A 15,606-nucleotide genomic window follows, 5' to 3' on the forward strand; every position below is an offset into this window, starting at 1 on the left:
AATTTTGTGCTTTTGGAAAATACTTTACTTACTAAATTGTCTCGACTCTTTGGTAAAAAATCTAAAATTATCGAAAATGATCAAAAATTCAAAAATCCGATTTTCTTAAAATTCAACATTTTTTCCTCTCTTTTATGGGATTTAACAGTTCCTTACAACATTCCCGCGCGCTTGCGTGCGTATAGTGTGGCTAGTATAGTAATAAAAATATAACCTCGATTGAATCAAAAAAGAAAAAGCGACGCGTCAATAACCTCAGAAAATTTTACATATATACAAAAGCAATAAATGTCAATAAATTTGTCGAACCCAGAAATAAAACAAAAGCTTACACCTACGACAAACTTCAGATGTGGACAGAGATCCGGAAATAAAATTAAAGATTATTATTATAAGCAATAATAATAATCTTCGTTTAAACATTTTCTTTGTTTAAAGAATTAAGAAAAACTATTAGCACAATTTTTTGTTTTAATAACTTAAGTTTATTATTTTAAATAAAACTTGAGACATTGTTATATGAGAATCATATCTACAGAAAAAGGTACAAAGTTATAATTTATATGCAGTAGTCAGTAAATGTGTTTGCAATGATAATCTCATTTTAATTAAAATTATTATAACTGTTTGTTATACAGTTTTCGTTTTTTTCCCCTCGTTGAATTTGCTTTTTTTCTTTTTGGTCAAAAATTTTCCGTTAATTATACTGTTTTGTTTCAAATTAAAATTCATTTTAATGTATTTTTTGAAATTATTCTTAAAAACTGCATTTTTTCTTCACTTAAGGAACAGATTTTTAAACACTATTGTAGTGTTAAAAAAATCATTATTTAATTTTTGAATCTTGATTGACAAAAATCTTGAAACTCAACAAGAGGAAAAAATGACAAAATACAAAATAAGTATGAAATTGCCGAAAGCTGCCAACGATACAAGGCACGACAAATTGATGCACAAAAGCAAAAAATTGTTTTTACAGATACATTTGACATAACATTTTTTTGACGATTACAGTATGTTGATAATTCTTCCGTTTTTTTTTGTAATTACAATATGTAAACGCTTTTAATGATACATATGCCTGTGGCACTAAGCCTCGTGAATAAATTTTCCTTTATTTTTTTTTTAAATTCATTAGAAATATGCAAAAAGTTTATTTCATTGTAAAAAAAAACTTGAAAAATTGCAGTTTTTATATAAATTTTAATCAGTCCATTTTAATTTCAAAAAACTCAATTGTGCGGCTTCAAATTTAAAAATTTCTTTTTTTATTTTTATATTTATGTGATGATTTTTTATATTTGGAGAAAATAATTTAATGACAATTACATTTTTTTATTATCCATGAATTAATGAAACAAATATCATAAGAATTATTTAATTAACAGTATGAACGTAAGATTGTTAATTAGTACTTCAGTTCAAGTGCTTAGGCATTATTTTTAAATTCACAATCACTTGTTGCCACGAGCTGAGTATCTGCGTGCCTTAAATCTAGTAATAATCAATCTTAATCATCTTAGTGTGTAATACAGATAAAAAATACAAATCTTCGGTTCTATATTTTTTTTAATTCAACTTTTTTTTCTATTCGTTTTACAAACAGAATTTGTTTTTTTAAAAAAAACTAAAAAAACAAATTAAACAACAATTTTTCGGACTCTTTTTACTTTTTAAAATCAAGCATGTTAAGTTGTAATTTTTTTCTTTTTTAAAAAAATTGAATTTTTTTTTCATAAAGTTACAATAACAATAGATTATCACGGCGTGTGCGATGTATGTTAATGAATTTTCATGTACGTTAGCTTTTGAATCTATGCGTACTACCTACAATATATAAATAATTTCTATGCATATTTAATAGATATTTGGCGTGACTCGTAAAATTGGTGAATGTATAAACGTGGAGAGTCTTGGAAGGGAAAATGTTTCTGCACGACTTGAATCTCCACGACACGTTATTTCTATTATGAAAATTATTCGAATTGAATCATTGTCAAGTAATATTGATAACGAAAACAAAAGGTTATTGACAAAAAAAAATTCAATGAATTTTCTATACAATTACGGAAATAATCTAATCGTCGATAGAAAATATTATAGCGAAAGTATTATTTCCGAATGAACACTATTAATACGATAATTAAAACGTTTATTATGGAGATTTGACAGAAAAATTAATTTGAAAAATTGAAGGCAAATAACAGAGAGCGACAGAATATTTATGTATTTATATTTAAATGTTTTTTGTCATGATTGGACTTTTTTGAATCATTTCACATTTAACATATTTACAATGCACAATCAAGACAAATTTTACCTTAAATAAAAAAAAGAATAGAATCTCAAGACACAAGTACATATCGCTCCGTGTTTAAAAGACACGTAAAAATATAATTATTTAGCCAATTAAGTATTTTCTTTTTAATGTATTCGGTCCCTGCCATTTGAGGCACAAAACATTTCTCGATTGTATTTAGAAAATTTTCATCACGAGATACGTCGATGGCCTTTTTAATATTTTGTTTTTTACAAGTAGAATTCAACACTTCATTATTTTTCTTTCGTTTTGAACGATGTTGAGAGATACAATATTAAAAACGGTTAACGAAGTGAATTAATCTACATTAAAGGCATTTATTAAAATCAATTGAAGTAAATTTAAAAAAATATAAATGTACTTTCTTGATTATGATCATAACGCTCGATTATCAGAGATTAATCAGTTTCTCAAGGATGTAATATGCAAGGATCGATTTTTTTTTTGTTTTGAAAAATGTACATAAAAAACAATTATAAAATAAATAAACAATTTATAATTATAAAAATTAAGTGTCATTATTATCATTCAAGGAAAGTACGAAAATTATTTTTATAATATATTTTTGGAATAACGAGTATTTGTTTTCAAAAATGAAAATTTCTGTTTATGCAATGTATCGTGAAATTAATTGCAATGAATTTGTTTAGCTGATGAATGAATTTTTCTTTTAAAAAGCGACCCTTGGAACGATTCTTAAACTAGAATGAAAAACAATAAATAAGGAAAGTTTTTGAAAGCAATTAAAATCTCGATGGGGAGAGTTTGATCTAAATTGGTGGCAAAGCCCAAAGAGTTGCCGTTTTATCTGCGGAAGTGCTTAGGAATGAGAATTCGGTTGGGTGCCAACGTCCAGAAATCACTTTGTCCTGATGTTGAGCAACAACGACACTCGGTAGTGGCATCGTTAAGTCACCTAGAAAAATTGGATTTAAAATTTATTTTGTTGATAACATTTAAAATTTGATCAGTTTAATTATTCAAATATTAATTCAAAACTAATTGAACTACCCAATTTTATAAAAACTTGACAAGATTGAAAAGAAAAATTACCCTGTAGATCCGTTAGGACAAGTTTATTATCATATCCTCCAGTGAGAAGATAATAGGCCGAAGGTGAGAAGCGTATACTTCTGATATCCGAGGAATGAGGTTTGAAGCACTGCACTGTTCTACCACCGCGAATATCAAAAAGAACGCAACTGCTGTCCTCATGGCCTGAGACTAAAAGCCGTCCAGAAGGATCCACACAAACTGCAGCCACTGCACTCCCAACCTGGAAGAATTATCATTAAAATTAATTAAAAAATTATATATACACAAAAAAGTGAAAAAAAAATTTTTCCACAAAAAAAAATTAACTATATATATTTGAAAATTCTAAAAAGAAATAAAATATTTTTTCAAGTACTTAGCTAAAAAGAAAAAATTTACAAATTAGTAAAAGTTGCAGTTTACCTTGCTGCCAGGTACAGTTGCAGGTGTAACCATATTAACACAGCCCCTCGTTCTAAGATCCCAGAATCTCACTGTTTTATCCTGTGCTCCACTGACAAACATTGCACCTCCCCAATTGTAAAGAGACAAAACGTGTCCACTGTGACCACTCAGAGCCTGGAATGGTGTTCCCGTTGCACAATCAGTCACATAAATCTTACAATCACCAGCCCCTCCACTGATAAGGAGACTAGATTTGTTTGAGGTATCTTCAAGAAAGCAGAGGTCACGAACTGTTCCATCATGCATTGTTAACTCCACTTCTTGACCTGAAATTTTATAATTTTTATATATTTGCTAGTTTTTATTATCAATAATAGGGGAGTGAGTCTAGGTATGAGACGGGTTTTGCTTTGAACCCATAAATTGTAAATAGATGAACGAAATTTTCCCTGACTTCTCCCTGATTTCCAGACAAAATTTTCTTTTTTTCCCTGGCCCTGAAGAACATTAAAAACTTCCTTTTTAAATAAATATTTAATCATTATTATTTTTTATAGGAATTAAGATTCTCAAATTCAATAACTTATGAGAATATTATAATAAAACATGAAGAAATTAAAGATGACAGAGTAATAAAATCATTATTTTATTTCATAAGAATATTATAACTATAAATTCAAATTTTCAAAGATTTTAATTTTAACCCTTTTCAAAATTCAATTATTTCTAAAAATTGACGCTATAATGTTTTTAATATTCAATTATTATTTAAAATTTAAAGTGAAATTCATCTTTTAATCAATTTTAATTAGAAAATTTCCCGAGAATTCAATTATTTAAATACAAAAATAAATAATTTATTCAGTAGGTAATTGCATATTTTTTAAAATTGAATTTTTATGAAGACGAATTTAAAAAAAATTGTAAGAATAAATGCAATTTTCTATCATTTTATTTAAAATTTTATAAAAATAATTGAAATTCTGCGATAAGTTTTGTTATTTATGAAAATAATAATTGAATTTCTGCATGAAACTGAAATTTTTTTTGAAGTTGCAAACATGCAAGATTTTACATGGGAGTAATGGGAACAATCCCCTTGCCCCTCACCACCACCGTGACAATCATTAAAGAATTGAATTCCTGTGAAGAATTTTATTTGTGAAAATAATTTAATTCCAGAGAAAAATATTATTATTTATGAAAATAATTCATTATTCTTGTGAAGAATTTTTTTCAAATTTTTCAGAATTTTTAAAAACTTTTTAAAAATAATTAAATTCCATCTAGAAATTTCTTTAAAAAATTGAAAATAATTGTAATCAGACAAAGAGTTAAAAAAAATTTTTTTTTTTAAATAATTGAATTCCTGTGAAAATGTTTATTTTTGAAAAAATTGAATTCTTGGGAAGAATTTTATTTTCTTAAATAATTAAATTACTTCAAAAATTTTATTTCTTACAAAAATATTTGAATAACTCTTCTAATATTCGATTATAATCTAAAATTTTACCTGAAATTCATTTTTTAATAAATTTGTATTAGAAAATTTTTTGAGAATTCAATTATTTACATACAAAAAATAAATAATTTATTCAGTAATTGCATATTTTTTAAAATTGAATTTTTATGAAGAATTTTATCAAAATTTTTAATAATAATTGAATTCTTTCGACGAATTTAAAAAAAAATTGTAAGAATAAATGCAATTTTCTATCATTTTATTTAAAATTTTATAAAAATAATTTAAATTCTGCGATAAGTTTTATTATTTATGAAAATAATTGAATTCTTGCAACGAATTTTATTAAAAAACTTTTTAAAAAATTGAATTCCTGTGAAGAATTTTATTTGTGAAAATAATTGAATTCCAGAGAAAAATATTATTATTTATTGAAAATAATAAATTTCTTGTGAAGAATTTTATTCAAATTTTTTTAAATAATTGAATTTTTCAGAATTTTTAAAAACTTTTTAAAAATAATTAAATTCCATCTAGAAATTTCATTAAAAAATTGAAAATAATCGAAATCTGACAAAGAATTAAAAAAAAATTTTTTTTAATAATTGAATTACTTGTGAAAATGTTTATTTTTGAAAAAAATTGAATTCTTGGGAAGAATTTTATTAAAATTTCTTAAATAATTCAATAGTTTAGAAGAATTTTATTTTTTACGAAAATAATTGAATTGTTTCGAAGAGTTTTACAAACATTTTGTGACAATAAGTGTATTTCTAGAAAAAATGTTGTATTTTACGAAAAATAATTGTATTCTATGACCGATTTTATTATAATTTTTCAAATTTATAAAGCATTTTTTTTTTATTTTTAAAAATAATTGAATTCTCAAGAAAGAAAATAATTGATTTCTAGCGAAGAATTTTATTCAAATTCTTTTAAATAATTGAATTCCCATAAAAAATTTATTTGTGAAAAAAATTGAATTCTTAAGAAGAAATGTATTGAAAACAATTGAATTGTATAGGAAAATTTTATTAAAATTGCAATTTAATGAACTCAATCTTGTAAAGAATTTTGTCAACATTTTTTTAAATAATAGAATTATTAAAAGAATTTTATTTAAATTTTTCGAAATAATTGAATTTCTCAGACTATTTTATTTAATTCTCTTTATATATTTGAATTCTGACGAGAAACTTTATTAAAAAATTCTAAATAATTGAATTGATGCGAAGAAATTTATAAAAAAAATTGGTAAGTAATTGAATTCCTGTTAAATTTTTATTAAAATTTTGTTTAAATAATAGAATTCTTTTGGAAAATTTTATTAAAATAGTAGATATCAAAAATAATTGAAATGAGGAAAATGCATTTTATTTTTGAAAATAATAGAAATTTTGTCAAGAATTTTATTAAATTTTTTGAAAATAATTGAATTTTGCAGAAGAATTTTATTATTTATGAAGCAATTTTTAGCAATTTTCAATGAGTGTCTCACAACTGGACATATTTTTTTTTTTTGACAAAAGCGATGTTTCACAATAATTTCACTCTGATGACTCGTGAAAGTGAAGTTAATGTTTTTTTACACAGAAAATGAGTAAAAGTTGTACTTCTGACATGAGCACTTTTAAAATTACTTATTGTGTCCAGACTAGTGCAATGTAAATTATTGTGTTATTTTGATCGAGTAATAGCTAAATCTGAACTTTTGAACTTGGATCCATGTGCGCGGGAATTACTACATATTTCAACAAAGACACTTTCTAAAAGTTTCACGATTTCAAAAATTCAATTATACGTTACCTTCTAGATTTGATGTATCAGCATTAAAACGCATTAATTTCACTGTTTTGTCATTACTTCCGGTTGCCATCAGATGACCATCGGGAGTCCAAGCCAAACAATAAATCGAGCCTTTATGATGTTTTGTTCTTTTAAACAGAACCGTTGGTTGGTAGGTCTGATGATCTTCACTGAAAATATTAAATTTTAATCAGAAAATATTTTCTTTATTAACAATAATAGTAATAATAAAAAAAATAATAATAATAATAATGACAGTTTACTTAAGCAAATGGACATTTCATCATTTTTGAATGATACAAAAGAAAAAAAATCCTATAGTTTAAAAATAATTTCGATTTATTAATTATAAATTTATAAATATTATAATAATGTATTTAAACATTTTAACACTGTATATAATATAATAATTAATAAATAATTTATTAAAACTAAACTTAAATCTTAAAATTGTTATTATTCCTTTCACTATAAAGAGCATCTCATATTTTTCTAAAATCTTCGCACCGGATATTCTCAGCAATTACTTTCCACAAGAATCAAGCATATTTTCCCAACCTTTCCCTTGTCTAGCTCAATAATTAAAACAAGTTCAATTTTCATATTACTTTTTCCATTTAATTTACAACTCTTACGATAACTTAAATTATAATTTCTTTAAAATTGTAGTTTAGCATTTTTCTTCAGTTATTATAAATAATATTAATTAATAAATCCGAAATGAACGTTAAACTTACTTAATTAAATATTATTAAAAAATACTCTTTTTCTAATTCGAAATAAAAAATTTTATGCATAAAATAATATTATAATTGTACCTATGTATTTTACATTCTGTTTTTAAATCATTGTTCTTTCTTTAAATAATAATCTATAAATCTTGAGCTACAAGAATTATTAATTTAACGATCAAAATATTTATTTCGCTCGTTTTTTTAATCATTTAATATTAATTCCCTCAAGATTTATAGATTATTCTTTAAAATAAGAAAAATAATTTAAAAACACTATGAAATATATAATACAATAATTATAAAATTATTTTATGTCTAATAAAATTGGGAAAGAAAAGAAAACTTTTATTTATCACGATAAATTTAAGTTAATTTTTTTTATAGTGCATTAAAGAAACATAAATTTGCAGACATGAATAAATCATCATTATTTAGTATTTTTGTACTTTCTCCATTATAGTTTTCATACTTCTGTGTTTTGTATATGTCAAGTTTGAAAACAAGAATTTAGATCCTGGAAGACATTAAAAAAAAAAGTTTTATAATGTCCCCCATTCCCCCTCCATCTAAGAGAAATCGAGACAATCAATGAATCTAATCGATTTAGTGTGGCGTAACGTAATGATTACACGGATCGAGGAATCCACAATTTCGAAGAAAATGAAAGTCTAAAATTTCCCTTTTTTCTATAATGTCCAAAAAAAAATAATTCAATTTTAAATATAGACAAATATTATCGTTTTAGTGCCTACTATTTCAATGTAGAATCTCTTAAGAAAGAAATTGGAAATAATTAAGTTGTACATTTTAGAAATAAAATTATTCTCATTCTCGTAATTTAATTTTCGAATAATATTTATGTTAATTTGAGGCTTTAATGTTTGCTAAACTAGTTTTTTTATCGTTCCATTTTGAAAGTTATTATATCCACAAATTCGAATTTCAGAATAAAGAGAACATAATATTTTGAAAGAAAAATATATTTAAAAAAACGAATTAAAACGGCAATCGAAAGATGGTCCTTATCAAACTTTAATAAATAGTAAATGAAAGCCAAGTGTCAGAAAACGGAAATGAACTCAGTTTGGTTACATGATGTTAAAACAAAACGCAATCGAATTAAGTCACATCTTTGCAAAATTAATTTCTTAGAATATATTTTACTTGCTTTCTGTGATATAGAAAAATCTTAATATATTTTTTATTCAATTTTTTGTTTTTATTATTTCCAATATTTTTTAACGGGAATATATATGATTTCTAATAATTATTGACATCATTCGCAACAATGTTTCAAATCAACAATGATTGATTTCTCTAAACAACAGCTGCCAAATACAATTTTCAATGAATTTTAAATATTATTGATTCTCCAATGAAATGACTAAAAGTATAACATTTCACGTCTTTTACTTTGTTTTTAAATTTATATTCAACTTTCTCTTTAGCAGAAATAAATTTCTCCGTTGTTGCGATTCATCCTTCAAAAATTTTAAATTCTTATCATAAGAATAACATTAAACATACCTTTCAAAAAATTGTCAATTTAAAAATAATTTCTACACACTTCGAGAAATGTTTTATGTGAACTATAAAGCAACAAAATAAGAGAACATTTTACTAAAAACTATAAATTAATAATTTTTTTCAAAACTATAAAACATGAAGATGACCGCGTAATAAAATCATTATTTTATTTTATAAAAATATTGTTACTGTAACATTTTCAAAATTATTTTCCTCATTTCAATTCAATTATTATTTTTTACAATTTTCAACTAAAATTATTCTTTATTATTTTTAATAAATTTCGAAAAAGTTCTGTGACAATTTTCAAATCCATATTTGTTTACAATATTCAATTTTACGAAATTTCAATTATTCTTAAATTCTTCAATTAAAAATTATATTAGAAAATCAAATCTTAAAATAATTTCATAAAAAATTCAATTAAACTATTTCAAAAAATTAATTACAAAATTCAATTATTTCTCAAAATTCACGCTATAATGCTTTTAATATTCAATTATTATCTAAAATTTTAACTAAAATTCATTTTTAAATCAATTTTTATTAGAAAATTCTACTTGAATTTAATTATTTATATACAACAATAAACAATTTATTGAAGAATTGAATGTTTCTTAAAATTTAATTCCCATAAAGAATTGTATCACCAAATTTTTAAATAATTGAATTCTTTCCACGAATATTAATAAAATTTTTAAGAATAATTACATTTCTCAAAGAATTCGATTAAAATTGTATTAAAAATAATTGAAATTCTGAGATGTGTTTTATTGTTTGTGAAAATAATTGAATCCCAAAGAAGAATTTTATTATTATTGAATAATATTTAATTCTTTCAAAGAATATTATTACTCTTGAAAATAATTGAATTTCTGCAATAATTTGTAACTTTTTCAAAATTAAATATTATTTCGTGTTTTTAACTAAACAACTTCTATAAATCCATTATTTGTAATACTTTTGAAAAAATTCTTTGAGAATTTTTAAATTTATTTGTTTTCAATTCAATTTTTCAACATTTCAATTATTCGTAAATTCTTTAATTAAATATATATTAGAAAATAAAGAACTTAAAATAATTTCAAACAAAATTCCATTACTTTTTAAAAAAAATTAATTCCACACAATTGTTAGTAAAAATATAAAAAATTCAGATTTTAAGAGATTTTAATTTGAAACCTTTTCAAAATTCAATTATTTCTAAAAATTAATTTTTTACAAGAATATTATTACTCTTGAAAATAATTGAATTTCTGCGAAAAATTTTGATAATTTTTATGGTAAATATTGATATTTATGAAAATAATTAAATTTTGCAAAGAATTTTATTCAAATTTCAAAACATAATTGAATTTCTGAAAAGAATTTTATTATTAATCAAGATAATTGAATGCATTCGAAGAATTGCATTAAAACTTTTGAAATAATTAAATGTAATTCGAAAAAAATTCTAATAATTTTAACAGAATTAAAATTAAAATTAAAAAAATAATAATTCTGTAGAATTATTAATTAAAAGTATGAAAAATCAGATTTTCAAAGACTTAAATCAATTTTTATTAGAAAATTCTACGAGAATTCAGTTATTTAAATACAAAAATAAATGAATTATTGAATAATTTAATTAACTAATAATTTGTATATCAACAAATTTTTAAATAATTGAATTCTTTCCACGAAATTTAATAATATTTTTGAGAATAATTTAAAATAATTGAATTGATACGAAAAATTTTAATAAGATTTTAAAAAATAATTGAAATTTTCAACGAATTTTATTTAAATTTTCAAAAATAATTGAATTCTAATAACATTCTTTTAATAACACTTTCGAGAATAATTTAAAATAATTGAATTGATACGAAAAATTTTAATAAGGATTTATAAAAATAATTGAATTTTTTAACGAATTTTATTAAAGTTTTCAAAAATAATTGAATTCTTACAAAGAACTTTATTATTTTTTTAAATAATTGAATAATTGAATTTTAGAAAAATTATTTTAAATAATTGATATTTTTCGAAAAATATTATGAAAATTGATTTTTTTCAAAAAATATTATGAAAATTGTGTTTGAAATTAATTAAATTCTTGTGAAAATTTTATTATTTATGAAAATAATTGAATTCCTAAAAAGAATTTTATTATTTACGAAAATAATTGAATTCTCTGTAAAAATTTTATTATTTATGAAAATAATTGAACTATTGCGAAAAAATTTATAAAAAAATTTGTAAATTATTGAATTCTTGCAAAGAATTTTATCAAAAAATTTGAAATTTGTTGAATTTCTTCGAAGAATTTTATTATTTTTATTTTTTTATTATTTTACTATTTTTGGGAACAATTTTATTAAAATTTTTGGTATTTTTAATTAAATCCTTTTGAAGAATTTCTTCGAATTTTTTTTTAAATAATAGAGCTTCTTTAATAATTTTAATCAAAAATTTTAAAAAGTAATTGAATTTTATATAAACAATTTCTTTCAAGTTTTTACAAATAATCGTGTTTCTTAATAATTGAAATTAAACATTTAATTCTTGAATTTTATTAAAAGTTTTAGAAAATGCTTAAATTCTTACGAAAAATTTCTTTAATTTATTGAATATAATCGAATTTGTTACTAATTGTATTAAAAATAACTGAATTCCTGAGAAGAATTTTATTATTTATGAAAAATAATTTAATTCCTACTATGAATTTTACTATTTATAACAATATAACAATAATAACAATAAGTAAATTTTTTGGAAGGATTTATTAAAATTTTTTAAAATAATTGGATTCTTTCGAAAAATGTTATTAAAAATTTTTTTTTAAAAACTGAATTCTTGAAATTTTATTAAAATTGTATTAAAAATAATTGATTTTTTGCAAAGAATTTTGAAAACTATTTATAAAAATAATTGAATACCTTTGAAGAATTTTGTTATTTCTCTAGTTAATTGAATCTTTTCAAGGAATTTTATTAATATTTTTGACAATAATTGAATTTCGGAGAAGAATTTTAATATTTATCAAGATAATTGAAATTTTTATGAGAATTTTTAAAAATTTCTGAACATAATTGAATTTCGGAGAAGAATTTTAATATTTATCAAGATAATTGAAATTTTTATGAGAATTTTTAAAAATTTCTGAACATAATTGAATTTCTGCAAAGAATTTTATTACTTTTTAAAAATAATTGAATTTTCACAATCGTTTCCCAATGGGAAGTAAACGATTGGTTCAATAATGGGCCATGCTTGGCGAACTCCGTTCCATTATTGGAACATTAATGGCAACCATCATTGGACCACCAATGGTTTAAACTTGGGATGATCACGCTACTGCCAATGATCGGTAGCCAAGCATCGGGCCAATATTAGTTGCCAAGGAATTGCCAAGGAAACAAAATCGATTTTTAAAAGCTTGATTTTTTATTGGCAGCCAACAAAAAACCAAGGTTTTGAAAATTGATTTTTTTAAATTATTAATTAAAATATATTTTTCAAAAATTTATTTAAAAAAAAAAATATTTTTAAAAAATATATATTTTTTTTTAAATTGATAGAACATATTAATTTAATTTGTCACCTCTGGTAAAACAAAGATGAAAGACTGATAAATTCCCTCACTTTATATCTTACAGTGGAGGGATAACTGTGAATGTCTTTGCGAGAGAGGAGCAGGTACTTATATAGAGCCAGTGAAACAGGTCACAAGCGAGAAGAAATCACTAGCATGCACTCTGGCGGCGCTTGTCGGAACTGTTTTCTGGCGCGCATGCATATCCTGACATTATCGACACAGCGCTTGGCAACCAACGTTGCGCCACTTCCGACAAGCGCCGCCAGAGTGCATGCTAGTGATTTCTTCTCGCTTGTGACCTTTCTCACTGGCTCTATATAAGTACCTGCTCCTCTCTCGCAAAGACATTCACAGTCATCCCTCCACTGTAAGATATAAAGTGAGGGAATTTATCAGTCTTTCATCTTTGTTTTACCAGAGGTGACAAATTAAATTAATATGTTCTATCAATTTAAAAAAAAATATATATTTTTTAAAAATATTTTTTTTTTTAAATAAATTTTTGAAAAATATATTTTAATTAATAATTTAAAAAAATCAATTTTCAAAACCTTGGTTTTTTGTTGGCTGCCAATAAAAAATCAAGCTTTTAAAAATCGATTTTGTTTCCTTGGCAATTCCTTGGCAACTAATATTGGCCCGATGCTTGGCTACCGATCATTGGCAGTAGCGTGATCATCCCAAGTTTAAACCATTGGTGGTCCAATGATGGTTGCCAATTGTTTTGCCAAGAAAAAACCATTGGGTACCAAGCATGGCCCATTATTGAACCAATCGTTAACATTGGCAACTTCCCGTTGGGTTGTAACTTCTCAAAAATTTTCCAAATTATATCGTTAAATTTAAGAACTTTTATTGCTTTTTTCAATCAAATTACCGAACATCGTTGAGTTTTGGATAGGCGCATATTCTAAGGGTTTTTGAATTTGATCCAACTGCGTAGAGTTTCCCATGGGGATGAAATTCTGCACAACGAACGGCTTGAACATCTTCCAGAGCAGTAATCGGGATAAATCTAGGTCGACCCCCATTGCTACTTCCGTTGCTTATGTCCAAATCCTGTCTTGGCTCTTGCTGAAAAAAGCAACAAACAAAATCCCATTAATTTATATTTCATAGTAATCAAAATTCGACTAAAAAAGAATTCTTTCAAATTGTTTTTAATAATAATAAAAAAATTGTTTTATAAAATAATAATGCGCTGTTTAAAATATAAAAAGAACAAAAAAACAGAAGGAAATTAAATATATATCAAGTGTATTTTTTAATGTAAGAATCCATCAATTAATTTTGATTTTGTACAACGGAACATGGGCACGCTTTTTTACTTTCAATTTCTATTAGTGTATTCACATGAACTGACCAGCCTATCAGATGTGCGATTATCATCTTGGCGAATCCATTACCAAAGCAAATGAGAAGCAAGTTGTTCTCTTGGCAGTCAGTGCAAAACGAACTTTTTAATTCTTAATAACGTGTACTTTAATAAAAAAAAAACACCTTATATTCTCATCGAGTATTAACGGTATTCCCTGTGAGCCAAGTTTTTATAAAAGTATACATTATTTTCTTCACTTAATTTAAAAAAATTAAAAATTTGAAAATTTCGACCATTGTATCTTTAAAGATATAATGACAAAATAACTTTTCTATCAGTCAAATAAGAGGACATTTTACTTAAAACTATAAATTCGGAGTGATTCGACTCGGAGTGATCGATTTCTTCATGTTTTATAATAATTAAAAATGGCCCAGTGATAAAATCATTATCAATTCAATTACTATTTTCAAGAATTTCTATAACTAAAATTCTACTTTAAATCGATTATCTATATTAATTTTTAATAATTTTCGAAAAAGTTCTTTGACAATTTTCAAATCCATTTCTTTACAATATTCAATTTTACGAAATATCAATTATTCGTAAATTCTTCAATTAAATATATATTAGAAAATAAAAACTACAAATTAAAAAAATTTAATTAAACTTTTTCAAAAAAATTTTAATGACAAAATTCAATTATTTCTAAAAATTCACGCTATATTACTTTTAATATTCAATTATTTGAAATTTTAACTAAAATTCAATTTTAAATCAATTTTTATTAGAAAATTCAACAAAAATTCAATTATTTAAATACAAAAATAAATAATTTATTGAATAGGTTAATTGAGTGATTCTTAAAATTCAATTCCAAAAAAGAATTTTATCAACAAATTTTAAAATAATTGAATTCTTGCGACCAATTTTAATATAAAAAATATTTTAAAATCTGCAATGCACTGCAATGAGTGTTATTATTTATAAAAATAGTTTAATTCCTAAAAACAATTTTAATACTTATGAAAATAATTGAATCCCTATAAAAAAACTTTATTATTAACTGAATTATTGCGAAGAAATTTATAAAAAAAAAAACTGTAAATAATTGTATTTCTTTAAAATTTCTATTATTTATGAAAATAATAAACATTTTAAAAAAGAATTTTATTATTTATAAAAAAAATTACGAAAATTCCATTATTTAAATGCAAAAATAATTAATTTATTGAATAATTGAATGTTTCTTCAAATTGAATTCTTATCAACAAATTTTTAAATAATTGAATTCTTTTCACGAATTTTAATAAAATTTTCAAGAATAGTTACATTTTTCGAGGAATTCGATTAAAATTGTATTAAAAATAATAATTAAAATTCTGCAATGAGTTTTATTATTTGTGAAAATAATTGAATTCC

General features: G+C 23.0%; 1 protein-coding gene across 7 annotated transcripts in view; it reads right to left on the reverse strand.

Annotated features, from left to right (window-relative positions):
• Positions 1-1,629: 1,629 nt before the first annotated feature.
• LOC122497786 (WD repeat-containing protein 47) overlaps positions 1,630-15,606 on the reverse strand; it is a 126,949-nt gene continuing 112,972 nt past the window's right edge. For all 7 annotated transcript variants that reach the window (XM_043605075.1, XM_043605074.1, XM_043605081.1 and 4 more), the window contains 5 exons: positions 13,744-13,940; positions 7,029-7,198; positions 3,779-4,086; positions 3,374-3,596; positions 1,630-3,236 (listed from right to left, as the gene is read on the reverse strand). In XM_043605075.1, coding sequence (XP_043461010.1) covers positions 3,091-3,236; positions 3,374-3,596; positions 3,779-4,086; positions 7,029-7,198; positions 13,744-13,940 — 1,044 coding nt within the window. In that variant the 3' untranslated portion in view covers positions 1,630-3,090. The remainder of the gene's footprint in view (positions 3,237-3,373; positions 3,597-3,778; positions 4,087-7,028; positions 7,199-13,743; positions 13,941-15,606) is intronic.

This window comes from Leptopilina heterotoma, unplaced genomic scaffold (genome assembly GCF_015476425.1).
Source record: "Leptopilina heterotoma isolate Lh14 unplaced genomic scaffold, ASM1547642v1 Lhet_14, whole genome shotgun sequence".
Classification (NCBI taxonomy): Eukaryota; Metazoa; Arthropoda; class Insecta; order Hymenoptera; family Figitidae; genus Leptopilina; species Leptopilina heterotoma.